This window comes from Tachyglossus aculeatus, chromosome 5 (genome assembly GCF_015852505.1).
Source record: "Tachyglossus aculeatus isolate mTacAcu1 chromosome 5, mTacAcu1.pri, whole genome shotgun sequence".
NCBI lineage: Eukaryota > Metazoa > Chordata > Mammalia > Monotremata > Tachyglossidae > Tachyglossus > Tachyglossus aculeatus.
In genome coordinates this window covers 18,905,174-18,923,121 of record NC_052070.1, presented here as the reverse complement: position 1 = coordinate 18,923,121, position 17,948 = coordinate 18,905,174, and the positions used below count along the sequence as shown (strand labels likewise).

The window sequence follows — 17,948 nt, the reverse complement described above, 5'->3', positions numbered from 1 at the left end:
CCTACCCTCTGCACTTCATACTGTCCTTGGCCCTTTAACAACTACCACAGTCGTCGTCATCATCATCAATACTTCTCAGGGAGTGGTTATTGGGTAAGGTGAAATCATTGATATGGAAGTGTTTTGAGGAAAAATATTTTCTACCAATTCAAGGAATTAGCTCTTCCTTGTTATCAATCAGTTAATCAGTGGTGTAAGCTCGTTGTGGGCAGGGAATGGCACTGTTTATTGTTGTATTCTAATAATAATAATAATGGCATTTATTAAGTGCTTACTATGTGAAAAGCACTGTTCTAAGCGCTGGGGAGGCTACAAGATTATCAGGTTGTCCCTCATGGGGCTCAAGTCTCAGTCCCCGTTTTACAGATGAGGTAACTGAGGCACAGAGAAGTGAAGTGACTTGCCCAAAGTCACACAGCTGACAGTTGGCGGAGCCGGGATTTGAACCCATGACCTCTGACTCCAAAGCCCGGGCTCTTTCCTACTGAGCCACGCTGCGGCTTAGTACAGTGCTCTCCACGCAGTAAGTGCTCAATAAATATGATTGAATGAATCAACGAAGGACTCCAATGCGTACTGTGGACAGAGAACTGTTCTAACCAGTTGGGAAAGTACATTAGAGTAGTAGACGCGATCCCTGCTCTCCAGGATCTTGCTATCTAGTGAGGAAGAGAGACTTTAAAGTCAATTACAGGTAAGGGGAAGCAACGGAGTAGAAGGATATGCACATAAAAGCTGAGGGGGTGTGATGAGTATCAAAGTTTTCAGGGCCAACAGACTTTGGCATAGGTGACTCAGAAGGGAGGGAGAAAGGGAGCAGCGGGAGGACACAAGAGATTAGTCAAAGCTTCCTGGATTTTGGTACCGGCTTTGAAGTTAGGGAGAGCCGTAGACTCTAGGATATGAAGGAGGAGTGTGGTTTGAGCAAGAGGTAGCACTCAATCAGCTTGTCCCCTCCTGCCTTACTGCACTGATCTCCTACTACAAGCCAGTCCGCACACTTCACTCCTCTAGTACCAGCTTGCTCACTGTATCCCGATCTCCTCCATCTCACTGCCGCTGACCACTTTTCCAGGTCCTTCCCCGGAGCATCTCTCCCCACCTTAAAAGCATTATTAAGGATATGTCTCCTCCAAGAGGCATTCCCTGATAAACCCTCTTTTCCCTGGCTCCCTCTCCTTTTTGCATCATCTATGCACTTGGATCTGTGCCCATCAACCCCACTGCACCTATGTACATATCTATATCTATTTATATTGATGTCTGACACTCCCTCTAAACCGTAAGCTCACTGGGGGCAAGGAGTGTGTCTGCTAACTCAGTTATGTTGTACTCCCCAAAGTGCTTAATACAGTACTCAGCACACAGTAAGCACTCAATAAATACCATTGATTGTTTGATAGATGGGGAAGGAGACAAGACTGAGTCACAGGGAGTAGGTTGGTGTGAGAAGAGTTAAGTGTACAGGCTGGGTTGTAGTGGGGGAGAAGCGAGGATAAGCAGTCAGTGGTATTTATTGAGTGCTTACTGAGTTTAGGGCACTGAATTTAAGTTCTTGGGAGAGTACAAGGAGGGAAAGAGCTGATTGTGTGCCTTGAAAGCTGATGGTGAGAAATTTCTGTTTGATGTGGGAACGGATGGGGAGTTGGAGGTTTTTGAGGAGTGGGGAGACGTGCAGTATTTTTTTTAAAGTTAATATTATTATTGCTCTCCCATATTCCATAGGCCACATTTGAAAACTGCTGTCTGTTTTGCACCCATGTAATGCAAGACCAATCTTTTTTCAGTATTTCTGTATTGAAATTCCCGTAGCTTGTCCTTTCAAACTTTTGAAAAACTATAAATCTTAGGATGGTATTTTGGGGAAAATACCCTTGTTCATGCTGTTTTTCTTTCTCTCCACATCAGGATGTTGTACCTCAGGCCTTACTCGATCAGTATTTATCCATGACTGATCCTTCTCGCGCACAGACTGTGGATACGGAGATCGCGAAACACTGTGCCTACAGCCTTCCAGGGGTGGCAATGACCTTAGGTAGGCAGAACTGGCACTGCCTGAGAGAGACTTATGAGACACTAGCATCAGACATGCAGGTGGGTTCAAGTTTTACAATTAAACATTGTAGATGGATGATTTAAGACTTTCTCTTTTTGTTTCGATCAGGAGGAGGTTTCTTAATTTAGAATTTTCTTAGTCCTCTTTCAGTGTCCCGCTGCTTGCTCATTTAAATGATTGAGAAAACTGATGAATTGACTGCGGTGGGTACAAAAAAGCAGACTTCATGGAATCGTGGCAGTGTTACTGCAGTATCAGAATGCTGTTCAGGATTTCTGACCTGGCAGCCTCTGTGCTTTCAAAACAAATATATATTTTCCTATTGCCATGGATCTGGAAGAATTGTTTGGAGTCTGTTGGGAACCAAGTTTTTTCATAATGATTTTTTTCAAAGTCCTGGAATTTTCATTGATCTCCGCTTTCCATCTTGAAGTGGGGTTGCTTTGTTCATGGTGGTTTTGCCAGAATGACCTCGCACTGTCAGATTTCCGTGACGATCGCTTCAGTAAGTTAGGGTAACGATCATTCATTGTGATGACTTCAGTAAAATTTTAGTTACTGCGGTATTTATGTTATGTTACACTGTCTCTGTAAAGCCAGGTCACCGTAGCCAACTGTAAATATTACTAAAAAAATGAGTTAAAATAGTTTTAATCCTGAAAGAGCAACATCACTGAATAAAGATGTAAGTCAAAGAAAAATTATGAGCATGGAAACAACGTTTATGTAGAGAGCTAATGGACCCTCATCTGAAAGGTGCGGTGTCAGCAGAACCTGGTAGCAGATTTCATTCTTTCTTTACCCTCAAGATAAGATTCCTAATGATGGTGACCCTTCTATGTTCAAACCCCAAGCTCACTAGAAGAACTAAAAGTAAAATCGGCGCTTCCCAGGTCCCAATTACTGAAAAAGTTTGACTGGAAAATATAATAAAGCATTTCATCCAATAGATCTCAACCTAGGAATAAACAAATCTGTTTATAGTGAAAAAGGGCCAGGCCAAATTCCTTTATGCTGGGCCAGTAAAAGCCATGAAATGGGAAACAGCAGGACCAATGGAAATACGTTCAGTTCTGCCAGAAAACGTGTTTTCAATATGTGTTTTGGCTAGAACGTTACAGCAAAAAAGTTGAGTTTCTTCCATTCCAAGTGCTTAGTGCAGTGTCCTGCACCCAGTCAGTAAATACTACTACTATTATTACTACTAGTACTACTACCACCCTGTCTGACTACATACAGTGTAATACAGTGAGCCCGTTGTTGGGCAGGGACTGTCTCTGTATGTTGCCGACTTGTACTTCCCAAGCGCTTAGTACAGTGCTCTACAAACAGTAATCGCTCAATAAATACGATTGAATAAATGAATGAATGAAGTGGTTGCCTGCATGTTTGCGACATATAAGGTATTATTCATGAGTTTTCCTTAATGTGGGATGCTGCAAAAGCACAACCCTTGCGTTAGAGAACTGGGTGTACCAAATAACGATTGAATGAATGAACAGAAAAGCCCCTAAACCCCAGGAAAATTTGTAAACTTAGTTTGGTTGGGATTTGCCAGAGTAACTTTTGGAGGTAGATGTGTTGAAATGTTGAATTTAGCTAAAGATCAGAACAATAACTCAGGAACTGATTGTTCTCTTGGGAATTATCCAAACCTTGGATTCTTCCACTTTCCCCTTTATATTGGATTTTTCTGGTTTACCGGCACCTTCTTTTGAAAATATAGGAGAAAAGTAGAGTCTGATGGAGAAGCAGTGTGGCCTAGTCGAAAGAGTAAGGACCCGGGAGTCAGGGGACTTGAGTTCTAATCCTGCCTCTGCCACGTGTCTGCTGTGTGACTTAGGGCAAGTCTCTTAACTTCTCTGTGCCTCAGTTCTCTCATCTCTAAAATTGAGTCCAATCTGATGACCTTGTATCTACCCTAGATACCGCTAGAGAAGCAGCGTGGCTCAGTGGAAAGAGCCCGGGCTTTGGAGTCAGAGGTCATGGGTTCAAATCCCGGCTCCGCCACTTGTCAGCTGTGTGACTTTGGGCCGATCACTTAACTTCTCTGTGCCTCAGTTCCCTCATCTGTAAAATGGGGATTGACTGTGAGCCCCACGTGGGACAGCCTGATCACCTTGTATCCCCCCCAGCGCTTAGAACAGTGCTTGGCACATAGTAAGCGCTTAACAAGTACCATTATTATTATTATTATTATTACCCTGGTGCTTAGTACAGTGCTTGGCACATAGTAAGTGCCTAACAAGTACCATAATGATTATAATTATCATTGAGAACAACTTTATTTGTTGGCTTGGTGGTTGGCACCTTCCTGTTCTAACTCAGGCCAAACTTAGGAACCCTGTTGGGGGGGATCATCAGCGTTGAAACTTTTTAAAGACTCTAAATATCAGGCTAGGAAGGACCAGAGGGAGGGGGAGGAGTGTTAAGATGGGGAGAGAAACTTGCTTTTGAGCCTGGCAGCTGTCTCTCTTGAAGCATTAGAGTGCTCTGCACATAGTAAGCGCTCAATAAATGCGATTGATGATTAAAGGAAGGACTGTCTAGATGATTTTGAGAGAGAGCAGAGAATTTGGAATGGGGGCCCCTCAATTCAGCAGCCACACCCTTAGGAGAGGCCTTATCGGACGTGATTATTTCTGCTGGCTTCTTCCACTTCTAATGAAGCTCTAGAGTTTTTATTGATATGGGTTTCCCAAAGTGGGGTGCCAGACTTAAAAGTGAGAAAGGAAGGGAGAGGTGGTATGTAGGGGAAGGAAAGGAAAGGGAGAGGGTGAGTTGGCAGGTGCATCTTTTCCCATGAAAAGTTAGAAGGTTAGCAGAGAGGAAGAAAGACTGATGGTGATGTTTAAGTGCTTACTCTATGCCAAGTGCTGTACTGAGCACTGGGGTAATAATAATAATAATAATGGCATTTATTAAGCGCTTACTATGTGCAAAGCAAGGTCATGGGGCTCACAGTCCAAGTAGGAAGGGTAATGGGTAGAGGATCCCCATTTTACAGACGAGGGAACTGAGGCACAGAGAAGTTAAGTGACTTGCCCAAGGTCACGCAGAAAGTACATTAGCGGAGCCAGGATTAGAACCCAGGCCCTCTGACTCTCAGGCCTGTACTCTTTCCACTAGGCCACAAGGCAAAAGAGGGTTGGTAAGTAAAGAATAGCACAGAGGCTGCAAGAGTGGTTTCCTACGAATAAAAGCTGTATTGCTGAAGAGAGAGTTTAAAAATATTGTATGAGTTTTAAAGTTTCCAAAGTGGGTTTGTTTATTTCACTTTTTGAGTAATTACATAGGAATTCTGAATAGCAGAAACCTCCAAGGAAATTTATCGTAATCCTGTTTTATTATGGTGGTATTTAGATTTCTTAATGTAACTAAGTGCTGTTTTGTAAGACAACCACTGAACTAATCTTGTGGAATTATTGTTTTAATTATTAATTCAGACCTGCCTTTTTATTCATGCTAAAAATTAAAGTTATGCCCTCTGAGCTAATTTATTCACAGATGCACTTGTTATTTCTACAGTGGAAAGTTAGAAGAACACTGGCCTTTTCTATCCATGAACTTGCAGTCATTCTCGGAGACCAGTTGACTGCTGCAGATTTGGTCCCAATTTTCAATGGATTTTTAAAGGACCTTGATGAAGTCAGGATAGGTGTCCTGAAACACTTGCATGATTTTCTTAAGGTAATTTTCGCATTCACTTGGGTTATAGACAACATATTAAATTTCAGCAGTTTATTCCTATTTTAAGAACCTTCTTGCAACCCTCAGTTTTGTACACTTCTTTTGAGTTGGCACCCAGGCATGTTTTGCAAAGTAGTTTCCAGAGGAATACATAGTACAGGAGGAGTGGGGGAATGCCGTGAAGCTAAAATGAGACATCTGGTGTTAAAAGACTTTGGAAAATAAAAATGGTATACAAATAGAAGGTAATATTTATTATTAGGGATCACTTTTTTCAGACTGATCTTGCTGATTCTGTGTAAAGGAACACTTTTCTAAGAATATTTATAGCTTTTAGCAATTTTGGAAAGTATCACTTATGAACTCCTCCCTTTTTCCCAAGTAACTAAAAGTTGTATTCAGGTCAGATTGTAAATGATTGGGCCAAGCAGATGGGAGGAGGAGGTGTCTCAGGACTGAGTGAGCTGCCTTGACCCTATTTACTAGTAGTAATAGTATTTGAGTGCCTACGCGGTGCAGTGCTCTATATTAAGCATTTGAAAAATTCAGAATTAGAACCGACATGCTAATGGGAGAGACAAACATAAAATATTTACTGGAATAGTCCCTTGAGGGCCAGGGACCCTTGTCTAATTCTCACCTGTGTTTTCTTTCCCAGTGCTTAGTATGGTATTTGCACCCAATAAGCACTTAGTAAAAACTATTTTTTATATTTATATATATATATATTCCTAATATATATAGTCCTAATAAATGTACCATTGAATAGCTGTACATTCGAAAGTGCTAGGATTGGTAAAGTGATATGTTGGATGTTGGGTTGATATGGGTAGGGTGATGGGAAATTAACTGGGGAAGGCTTGTTGGAGAGGGGATGGAATTTCAGAATGATTTTAAATGTGAGGAGAGCTGTGTCCCGTAGGATTTTGGAAGGGAGGGGAAGGGAGGGAAATCCAAGCCAGTGGAACAGAGTGAGGGGACAGACAAAAGAATAGAGAGCAAGGAACACCTCTAAGACATGTTTGAGAGGAACGAAGAGGGAATAGCTAGGCCCGAGAGCAAATAGATAGGTATGGTGGGATGAGTTGGTTGAGAGCCTTGAAACTGACTTTAACATTTTTGGTTAATGTTGGGACACAGGGTGCCAGTGAAGGACTTTGAGGAGAGGAAAAGTGAGGGCCAAGCAATGCTTCAAGATGGTGCATGCAGCTGTATGTAGGTTAGAAGAGATGGAGGTGAAGAAGGAGGCAGGGAGACCAAGCAAAGAGGCTGATGCAATAGTCTTGCCGTAGTGTGGCCAGAGCTTATATTGTATTGTTGCTGACACACTGATCCAAGCACTTATATCTTGCATTGACTATTGTATCAATGTAGTGGCTACCAATCAACCTACACATCAGGCAGAAACTCCTCACCCTCGGCTTCAAGGCTCTCTATCACCTCGCCCCCTCCTACCTCACCTCCCTTCTCTCCTTCTCCAGCCCAGCCCGCACCCTCCGCTCCTCTGCCGCTAATCTCCTCATGGTGCCTTGTACTCGCCTGTCCCGCCGTCGACCCCCGGCCCACATCGTCCCCCTGGCCTGAAATGCCCTCCCTCCCCACATCCGCCAAGCTAGCTCTCTTCCTCCCTTCAAGGCCCTACTGAGAGCTCACCTCCTCCAGGAGGCCTTCCCAGACTGAGACCCCCCCCTCCTTCCTCTTCCCCTCCTCTCCATCCCTCCCGCCTTACCTCCTTCCCTTCCCCACAGCACCTGTATATGTGCTTGTACATATTTATTACTCTATTTTACTTGTACATATTCTATTTATTTTATTTTGTTAATATGTTTGGTTTTGTTCTCTGTCTCCCCCTACTAGACTGTGAGCCCACTGTTGGGTAGGGACCGTCCCTCTATGTTGCCAACTTGTACTTCCCAAGTGCTTAGTCCAGTGCTCTGCACACAGTAAGCGCTCGATAAATACAATTGAATGAATGAATGTATCAGCCTCCTTGCTAAGCTCTCTGCCTCCTGCCTCTCCCCTCTCCAGTCCATATTTCACTCTGCCGTCCAAAAAATGTTCAGTCCACATCTCCCCACTCTTCAGAAACCTCCAATGTTGGCCATACATCTCCACCTCAAACGGAAACTCGTCGTCACTGGCTTAAAGGCACGCAGTCACCTGCCCCTCGCCCCCGACCTTACCTCACTGCTGTCCTACTACAACCCAGCCTGCACACTTCCCTTTTCTAATGTAGTCCTACTCGATGTGCCACAACCTGATTTGTCTCACCACCGACCCCTTGCCCACATCCTTCTTCCCACCTGCCTCATATCCAACAGACCATCACTCTCCCTGTCTTCAGAGCTATACTAAAATCACATCTCCAAGAGGCCTTCCGTGACTAAGTCCTCACTTCCCCTAATTGTCCTCCCTTCTGGATCACCTGTGCACTTGGGTCTTTGTCCCTTTTAAGCACTTTAATATTCACCCCATCTCTGAGCCCACAGCACTTTTATCCCCTTAGACTCTGGCATTTCTCTGATCCGTAATTAATTTTAACGTATGCTTCCCTCTCTAGTCTCTAGGCTCCTTTTGGGCAGGGATCGTGACTACCTCCTCTATTGTATTGTACTTTCCCAAGATCTTAGTACAGTGGTCTGCACACAGCCGTCAATAGATTCTGTTGATCGAGAGGAAAGCGAGGATCTGGGAAATGTCATGTAGGAAAAATCTGCATGAGTTGGCATTAGATTGAACGTGAGAGTTGAAAGACAGTAAGGAGTCCGGCAGGCCAACAAGTTCGCAGGCTTCTAGGACAGGGAGGTCAGTGCTGTTGTTGACTGAGACGGGCAAATTGGAGTGGATTTAGGGGAGACGAAAAGTTCTATTTTAGATATGTTGTTCGAGTTGTAGTAGGACATTGATGCAATTGTCATGGAGACAAGAAGCGATGAGGTCAGAGAGATCGATTTGGGAGTTGTTCATAAAGAGGATCGTTGACACTATGTGAGCAGATAAGCTCCCCAAGGGAGCCAGTGGAGAACACCTAAAAAACTTTCCCCAAATAATTTACTTACTTTTACAGTATGGTGCTTGACACACAGAACCACTTAACAAATACCACTGTTATTATTATTATTCCAGCCACCCTAAGCACTTAGGCATTTTTAACCCTGTTCTCAGAACTCCTCTGTCTATGCGTATATTTGTTTGTTCAGTTTTTGTATTCTGCTACTTCAGTCAATTGCATTTGTGTGCCTTCTGTGTGCACAGCACAGTAATAAGCATTTGGGAGCATAAAATATATTTAGTAGGCGTGATACCTGCCCTCAAGGATCTTACAGTCCAGGAGAAACTGAATCACGTGCCCCAACACCCTCAGGGGCAGGGTGGGAACCATGCCTATTTTGGAACATCTCAGGTACCCCAAGTTTCCAAAGACTTGGAAGACTTCTCAGATTCTGGGCTTTGGAGTCCGAGGTCATGGGTTCGAATTCCTGCCCCGCCACATGTCTGCTGAGTGACCTTGGGCAAGTCACTTAACTTCTCTGAGCCTCAGTTACCTCATCTGTAAAATGGGGATTAAGACTGTGAGCCCCACCTGGGACAACTTGATCACCTTGTATCCCCCCCCAGCGCTTAGAACAGTGCTCTGCACATAGTAAGCGCTTAACAAATGCCATTATTATTATTATTCCCCAAAGGCAGGCCAGGTCACCAGAGTTGTCCCAAGGCACTGCAGAGCTCGGGACGTTTTGACCAGACACTGCTGCAGAAGCGGCGTGGCTCAGTGGAAAGAGCACGGGCTTTAGAGTCAGAGGTCATGGGTTTGAATCCCGGCTCTGCCAATTGTCTGCCGTTTGACTTTGGGCAAGTCACTTCACTTCTCTGGGCCTCAGTTACCTCATCTGTAAAATGGGGATTAAGACTGTGAGCCCCACGTGGGACAACCTGATCCCCTTGTATCACCCCCAGTGCTTAGAACAGTGCTTTTTTTCCTTTTAGACTGTGAGCCCACTGTTGGGTAGGGACTGTCTCTATATGTTGCCAACTTGTACTTCCCAAGCGCTTAGTACAGTGCTCTGCACACAGTAAGCGCTCAGTAAATACGATTGATGATGATGATGATGACTAGCAGAGGCAAAGCCAGGGGATGTGAAACCGTGTCCCGTGGAGGTGCCTTTAGAGAACGAAACTCCTTGCTCGGGTTCTCCCCTTGAACTTTGTTGATGTAAATCTTCTTCTTTTATTCTAGCTTCTTCACGTTGACAAAAGAAGAGAATATCTCTATCAGCTTCAGGAATTTTTAGTTACAGATAACAGTAGGAACTGGCGTTTTCGAGCGGAGCTGGCTGAGTATGTCCCACCTGTGGGTTTTGGAGGAGGAAGGGTGGGAGGGAGGGAGGAGCTCACTTATATTTAGAATGTGAGGTCTGAATGGTTTGATATATCTGTTATCTCAACTATTACGCAAATAGTAACAACAGTTTAGCCATCATCCAGTTGTAAAGTGAACAACAGAGTTTTCTACGTGCAGATTAGAGAGGTTAATGGTACACGATGCAATTTTGCAGTTGATTTGGAGTGGAGTCTGAAGCAAGCCCTTTACTTTCTTAGACCAGGCTTCTGTACTACTGTGCTTGTGGCAAATGCCCACGCTTCTGATTTCTCCCAACAGTTGGCCTGCTTTGGTTGTAATGCATGCAGAGCTATTATTGAAGCCATTGTTTATTCCTGGAGAGTGGGAATTATTATCATTGCTATGATTAACAACAACAATAATAATGATAATAGTGCCATACACTCTGTGAATCCCTGGGATACAAGTTAACCAGTCCCTGTCCCACGTGGGTTTCACAGAGAAGAGATATTTCATCTCCAGTTTACAGATGAGGAAACTGGTGAACAGAGAAGTTAAGTGACTTGCCCAAGGTAACACAGCCGGCCGGGTTCAGAGCTGGGACTAGAACCTGAGTCTCCTGGCTCACAGACCAGGCCATGCTGCCTCCATTCATTCATTCAGTCGTATTTATTGAGCACTTACTGTGTGCAGAGCACTGTACTAAGCGCTTGGGAAGTACAAATCGGCAGTATATGGAGACGTTCCCTACCCGTGTTTGTAATGTCTCCAAATCCCTAGTGTGTTAGAACTGTTGCACAGATCTTTTTTTATCAGGAAGCTAGAGAGCATGATGGTGAATACTAATAATAGAAGCCATTTAGTAACAATTAAGGTAAGCGTCAAAGTCTGGAGTCATCCTGTTTCACTACATCTTAGTTCTCTTCATGAATTAGTACAAGTTAAGTGGAATTGAATTAAACAGAATGGTTTTTGAAGTAGTAGTTATATGCATTAAGACTTAGATGATTCATATGTATTTAGCTACATTTCAAAACACTGTAATGAAACATAGCATAGGATTTATTAACTACCATTCTGCTAAATTAATATGCGCTCCCAGTAGGTTTAAGCAGTCTAACTTGAATGTTCCCTTGATTCCAGTAGCTGTAATTTCCCAGCCTACTGACGGACCAGCTTGTTCAATAATACCTTCACTAAGCAATCCCAAGAAAGGGATATTAAAGAGCGGGAGTGCATTTTAATATCAATAACTTGGCATCTGGAGGTTTGGTCAAATTGAAGTGCAAAATAAGGCTTTATATCAGTTGACTTACCATTTATTTCTATTTGGTCTAATCATTTTTGCAGGCAGCTGATTCTACTGCTAGATCTCTACAGTGCCAGAGATGTATATGACTATTTACGACCCATTGCTCTGAATCTGTGTGCAGACAAAGTTTCTTCTGTTCGTTGGATTTCCTACAAGCTGGTATGTCCTGAAGTAATAGACATGGGTTAAGGAAGGTGTGTTTAATTTCCCAGTAGGAAAGGGATTTTTTTTCCTGAATTTTCTCATCACTCTCTTTCTTTCTTTCTTTCTCTCTCTAGGTTAGTGAAATGGTAAAGAAACTGCACTTGGCCACATCAGTAACATTTGGAGTGGATCTCATGAACGAGCTGGTGGAACGCTTTGGTAGAGGCCCCAAATGGTCTGGCCGACAGACGTTTGTATTTGTCTGCCAGGTAAATGGAAGTTCTTCCCTGCTTTTACGTTGAGTTTTTCTTCCCGCAAAACCAGTGAGCACTTTACTGTGTGCTGAGCACTGTACTAAGCGCTTGGGAGAGTAATAATAATGATGATGGCATTAGTTAAGCGCTTACTATGTGCAAAGCGCTGGGGAGGATACAAGGTGATCAGGTTGTCCCATGTGGGGCTCGCAGTCATAATCCCCATTTTACAGATGAGGTAACCGAGGCACAGAGAAGTGAAGTGACTTGCCCAGAGTCACACAGCTGACAATTGGCGGAGACGGGATTGGAACCCATGACTTCTGAGTCCCAAGCCCGTGCTCTTTCCATTGAGCCACGCTGCTTCTCAATATAAAGATTTGGTAGACATGGTCCCTGCCCACAGGGACTGGATTTGAACAGAAACTTGGACTTTTCTCTCTCTCTGCTCTGCAACACCTTAATAAATGGACTGCCGGAGACACTTGAGAGAGAGAAGCCAGAGGTTCCTTCTTTTTCTTGAGAATCAGTGATTTCTGAGGAGTTTCCCAAGCGCTTAGTACAGTGCCCTGCACGCCGTGAGCACTTAATACGATTGATTTATTCCACCTCATCAATGTGCAATCCTTTGCAGCTAAAGCGGCCAACGTTATGGAAATTGCCACCAGGGGATGCTCAGTCTCCATGGGCTCATAATGAAGATTTCCAGGGAGATCCCCTCTGACAAACGAGCCGTACTTGTGTGAAAAGCCTGATGCTTTCATTAATAATAATCATAATAATAATAATGGCATTTATTCATTCAGTCGTATTTACTGAGCGCTTACTGTGTGCGGAGCACTTGAGAAGTACAAGTCAGCAACATATAGAGACAGTCCCTACGCGCTTACTATGTGCCAAGCACCGTTCCAAGCGCTGGGGAGGTTACAAGCTGATCAGGTTGGCCCACGGGGGGGCTCACAGTCTTCATCCCCATTTTACAGATGAGGTCACTGAGGCCCAGACAAGTGACGCGACTTGCCCAAAGTCACCCAGCCGACAATTGGCGGAGCCCGGGATTTGAACCCATGACCTGTGACTCCAAAGCCCGTGCTCTTTCCACTGGGCCCCGCTACTTCTCTGTTTCATTGACCCTATTTAAAATATTTCAGATGCACGAACGGAACACAGTATCCGGTAGCCCAAGACTGAGACAATCACCGAGGCTGATATTTCAATCAATCAATCGTATTTATTGAGCGCTTACTGTGTGCAGAGCACTGTACTAAGCGCTTGGGAAGTACAAGTCGGCAACATATTGAGACAGTCCCTACCCAACAGCGGGCTCACAGTCTAAAAGGGGGAGACAGAGAACAAAACCAAACGTACTGACAAAATAAAATAAAGAGAATAGATATGTACAAGTAAAATAAATAAATAAATGAATAGAGTCTAAAAGGGGGAGACTGAGAACAAAACCAAACATACTAACAAAATAAAATAAATAGAATAGATATGTACAAGTAAAATAGAGTAATAAATATGTACAAACATATATACAGGTGCTGTGGGGAAGGGAAGGAGGTAAGATGTGGGGGATGGAGAGGGAGACCATCGAGTTTTCCATATCACGCAGTGGATATGTTAGGGATATTCCGAGCCAAGTTTTCGATCTTTGTGGAAAGTCTGGGACACTTATTGACAGTCACCCAAGGGGGCCGAAGCCAGACTTGGAGGGACCCTGAGATTTTCTGGTGCCTCGGGCAGGTTGATGTCTAAGCCCACTTGTCTGCCCCTCCGAGACTGGGCCCTGATCTGGAGTGGCACTGTGGGGTTAGCGGAGGGCATAGGCAGACGCGCTTTGTTCGGGCTAAAGACATCTGGACCTGTTGTTTCCCCGGTGTCAGTCTGGATTCCAGTTATTATTTTTTTTTTAATGCCGATTACGCCGCCACCATTTCAGTTTCTGTTGCTGTCACAGAATTCTTAAGCATTGGAATCCATCCGTTTTCGGGGCTGAGTTCACGAAACAGCATTAGGCATGAGCTCCTTTCTCCTTCCAGACCATCATTGAAGATGACTGCCTCCCCATGGACCATTTTGCTGCGCACTTGATGCCACAGTTGCTCAATTTAGCCAACGACAGAGTTCCGAATGTTAGAGTGTTGCTGGCAAAAACGTTGAGGCAAACCCTTCTAGAAAAAGGTGGGTAATTGTATTTTTTTTCCGCTTTTTCGTGTGACTGGTAGAGAGGTATTAACTAAGATGTGTCTCCTTGTCTTCAGTTGTTGTTTTTTTTTATAAATTTGGAAGCACCCATATTCTCCCTCTTGCCCGTTATCAAAAACTCAGCCCCCAAATAAAGGGGCCTCTGCCAGCACTGTGTTCACCTCCAACACTCTCAACGAGCTAGGGAGAGAGAGATATTTTGAGAGAAAACGCAGGCTTCGGGTGGGTGGTGAGGCTAGGCGAATTGAATTCCCAAACCGTTTCAGAAGGCAGTTTCCAAGGGATTTATGTATGTGTAGTCAAATTTGTAGTGTGACGATGGACCAGTCTCAGCCTCATTTTACCTGCCTAATCACATAAAGAGGTGGAGTTGTTTTTGAAGATAGACTGAGCACTATTTTTGTAAAAGGCATTTGGTGTTGTAGACATTCTCTAAGGATTTGACTCAGCCTGCTCCTCAGTGTCGTACCTCATCATACTCATTGGCACCAGCTCGACGTTGCATGAGTTTGAGCATCCGGAGGGGCGGCCTCTTACCCAGCCCACCTCCCACCCCTGGGATGAATCTGGAATTATGGCAGGGGTCCCTGCCTCAAATTGGCTGTCCCGGGAGCAGACAGCCTGACAAAGCAGCCGGCCGGCAGAAAAAGAAATCCCACTATAAATCACCGGTCACACTTTTTGCTATTTTCCGTGGGACGGGCAAGGTTATAATTCTGATCTGCTATTCATTAGAGCCCTGGTGTGCCTGCGTATTGTAATCGGCTCCCACGATCTAGCAGTGAATAGGTTTCAAAATCGGCAGCTGTAAAAAATGGTGTGGCGCGCTAATTCTTGTCTCTTGCGACTTTGATTTCAGAATATTTCGTGAATTCTGCCAACACTCATCAGGAAGCCGTGGAACAAACACTTATGGCTCTTCAGATGGATCGGGACAACGATGTCAAATATTTTGCAAGCATTCACCCCGCCAGCAGCAAAATTGCCGAAGACGCCATGAGCACGGCTTCCTCGACATACTAGAAAAGCGGAGTCGGACTGTGTCTCCAGTAAGCAGTACCGAGCAAAACCGTCCACAAGTGCTCTTCCCAAGGGGTGACCGGCTAGGACCGACCAGCTTTTCTGAAAGAGGAAAGATCTTTCTCTCTCTCTCTCTCTGTCTCTCTGCCTCTCTCTGCCTCTCTCGCTCTCCGTCTCTTTCGACAGGCTTAAATATAGGCAGATGTTTCCTACACCTAACACCGGGGATTTTAAGAGTCAAGTTAAAAGTAAACACTGTCCCCTCTTGACTCGAGGAAAGAACCAATTTCTCAGAGGATTACAATTGCCACCAAAGCCTTAAGATCCTTCTGTCTTCCTGAATGAATTAAACTCGAATTGGCAGAGCAGTTTTCCCTGCAGGAGGGGGTTCTCCGAGATTTCCCAAAGACCGGCATCGTTTTCTCCGGGGGGGGTGAATTTAGGAAATCGAACTTAGTAACCGATAGAAAGGCAGATGCCAACCAGGATGTAAAAGAGAACTCCAGTATTGGCTCTAAATGTTTTTATCCAGGCAAAGACTTGATGGGGGGGCTGTGGCTTGCTGCCATACCCATCCTTTAAAGTAAGTGTGAATAGGTTTTGTGTTCGGGGGGTTTTTTTGACGTGTGTAAATGCGGAAAGTAGAAACTTTTGGACTTCTCTTAAAGGGCTTGATGCTAACACTAAACTAAACTTTGATTTTAATTCTTAAGTGCAGCATATTGCTGTATCCTGTAGCGGAAAACTTTGCTGAGTACTCGTGTCCTAATTGTTTTCATGCTGGTCATGATCCGGAGGGAGCTTATTAGCACGTGTGCTATATATATGTCAGGTATTTCAAACTTGATCATGATCAGCTCTGAGGTGCAACTTTTTCTTCACATATTGTACATACGTCTGCGAAGACTCCCTTGGGAGCGTCACAGCCTTTAATCATGGTGTTTAAACTGTTCATACAGGTTGTTCTCTACTTGTCCAAATAAAATTTATTAATAAGATGGGTTTAACTTGAGACCGTTTCTAGACATTCAGGAATACACGCGTTTTGGTATCCTTGGACAAGGTACTGGGACCATTTTCAGTGGTTTCGATTTTGAGTGCCTCCCCTCTCTCCCCACTTGTAAAAGCTTGTCTGGCTACACCTACGTACATAAATACTGGACATTTCTTTTTTTATTTTTTAATTTTAAGTCAGCACTAAGGCTTCCTGGAGGAGGTGAGTTTTTAATGGTTTTGGAGGTGTGGTGAGATAATAATAATAATAATAATGGCATTTGTTAAGCGCTTACTATGTGCAAAACACTGTTCTAAGCACTGAGGGGGGGATACAAGGTGATCAGGTTGTCCCATGTGGGGCTCACTGTCTTAATCCCCATTTTACAGATGAGGGAACTGAGGCTCAGAGAAGTTAAGTGACTTGCCCAAGATCACACAGCACGGGGAGCCGGGTGACCTGGGCCAAGATGTGGCAGTGAAGTGGTTCAAAGAAAGTAAATGGGTTTGTTTGGTAGGGCAAGTCTAGTAAGACTAGAAATGAATTGTCATCAAGTCTCTTAGGGTAATACAGCGTACAATTAGTGCTCTTAAGTCCTAGAATTATTGCACCTACAGGGGTGGTGAATGTGCGGTCAAATTAAGTATGTGGAAAGGCTTTTCAGTTTGTAGTACTGTGGTTTGGTGGTTCCATTTAAAAGAGACCTGGTCAGGTCAGACAGAGATTGAAGTGACCGTGATTTGTATGATGCCTGGGCAACAGTACATCTAAAGAAAGTGAGGAAATACTAGAATCTGGTAGCTTCTGCTAACGGTATCTACTGCGATAGAGAGTGCGGCGGAAAAGATGTTTCTCAGCCCGATTTATGATCTTTCGTTAGGAAAACAATTGCTGTGTCTGTCTGTACCCAGTCACGATGTGTGAACTGGAAAGGGAGAAAGAGAACCCTTTGGGGCATTTCTGATCTCTGACAGTGATCACTTTATTAATTTGATTTACTGGTATACAGACTGTCAGTAGTGAGTCATAGAATCCCAGCAAAAACTCTAATATGTAAAACAAAAACTCTTTTTTTATGGTATTTTGTAAGCATTTAACTATGTGCCTAGGCAGTGTCATCAGGCAGAAACTCCTCACTCTCGGCTTCAAGGCTGTCCATCACCTGGCCCCCTCCTACCTCACCTCCCTTCTCTCCTTCTCCAGCCCAGCCCGCACCCTCCGCTCCTCTGCCGCTAATCTCCTCACCGTACCTCGTTCTCGCCTGTCCCGCCGTCGACCTCCGCACATCCGCCAAGCTAGCTTTCTTCCTCCTTTCAATGCCCTACTGAGAGCTCACCTCCTCCAGGAGGCCTTCCCAGACTGAGCCCCCTCCTTCCTCTCCCCCTCACCATCCCCCCGCCTTACCTCCTTCCCCTCCCCACAGCACCTGTATATATGTATATATGTTTGTACATATTTATTATTCTATTTTACTTGTACATGCTTATTTTATTTGGTTTATATGTTTTGTTGTCTGTCTCCCCCTTCTAGACTGTGAGCCCGCTGTTGGGTAGGGACCGTCCCTATATGTTCAATCAATCAATCAATCAATTGTATTTATTGAGCGCTTACTGTGTGCAGAGCACTGCGCTAAGCGCTTGGGAAGTACAAGTGGGCAACATATAGAGACGGTCCCTACCCAACAGTGGGCTCACAGTCTAAAAGGGGGAGACAGACAACAAAACCAAATATACTAACAAAATAAAATAAATAGAATAGATATGTACAAGTAAAATAAATAGAGTAATAAATATATACAAACATATATACAGGTGCTGTGGGGAAGGGAAGGAGGTAAGATGGGGGGATGGAGAGGGGGACGAGGACATGTTGCCAACTTGTATTTCTCAAGCACTTAGTACAGTGCTCTGCACACAGTTAAGCGCTCA

At 44.2% G+C, this 17,948-nt stretch overlaps 1 protein-coding gene across 4 annotated transcripts in view; it reads left to right on the top strand.

Annotated features, from left to right (window-relative positions):
* PPP4R1 (protein phosphatase 4 regulatory subunit 1) overlaps positions 1-16,027 on the top strand; it is a 147,423-nt gene extending 131,396 nt beyond the window's left edge. For all 4 annotated transcript variants that reach the window (XM_038746652.1, XM_038746649.1, XM_038746648.1 and 1 more), the window contains exons 14-20: positions 1,909-2,094; positions 5,585-5,746; positions 9,984-10,084; positions 11,439-11,559; positions 11,679-11,813; positions 13,841-13,982; positions 14,866-16,027. In XM_038746652.1, coding sequence (XP_038602580.1) covers positions 1,909-2,094; positions 5,585-5,746; positions 9,984-10,084; positions 11,439-11,559; positions 11,679-11,813; positions 13,841-13,982; positions 14,866-15,029 — 1,011 coding nt within the window. In that variant the 3' untranslated portion in view covers positions 15,030-16,027. The remainder of the gene's footprint in view (positions 1-1,908; positions 2,095-5,584; positions 5,747-9,983; positions 10,085-11,438; positions 11,560-11,678; positions 11,814-13,840; positions 13,983-14,865) is intronic.
* Positions 16,028-17,948: the final 1,921 nt, after the last annotated feature.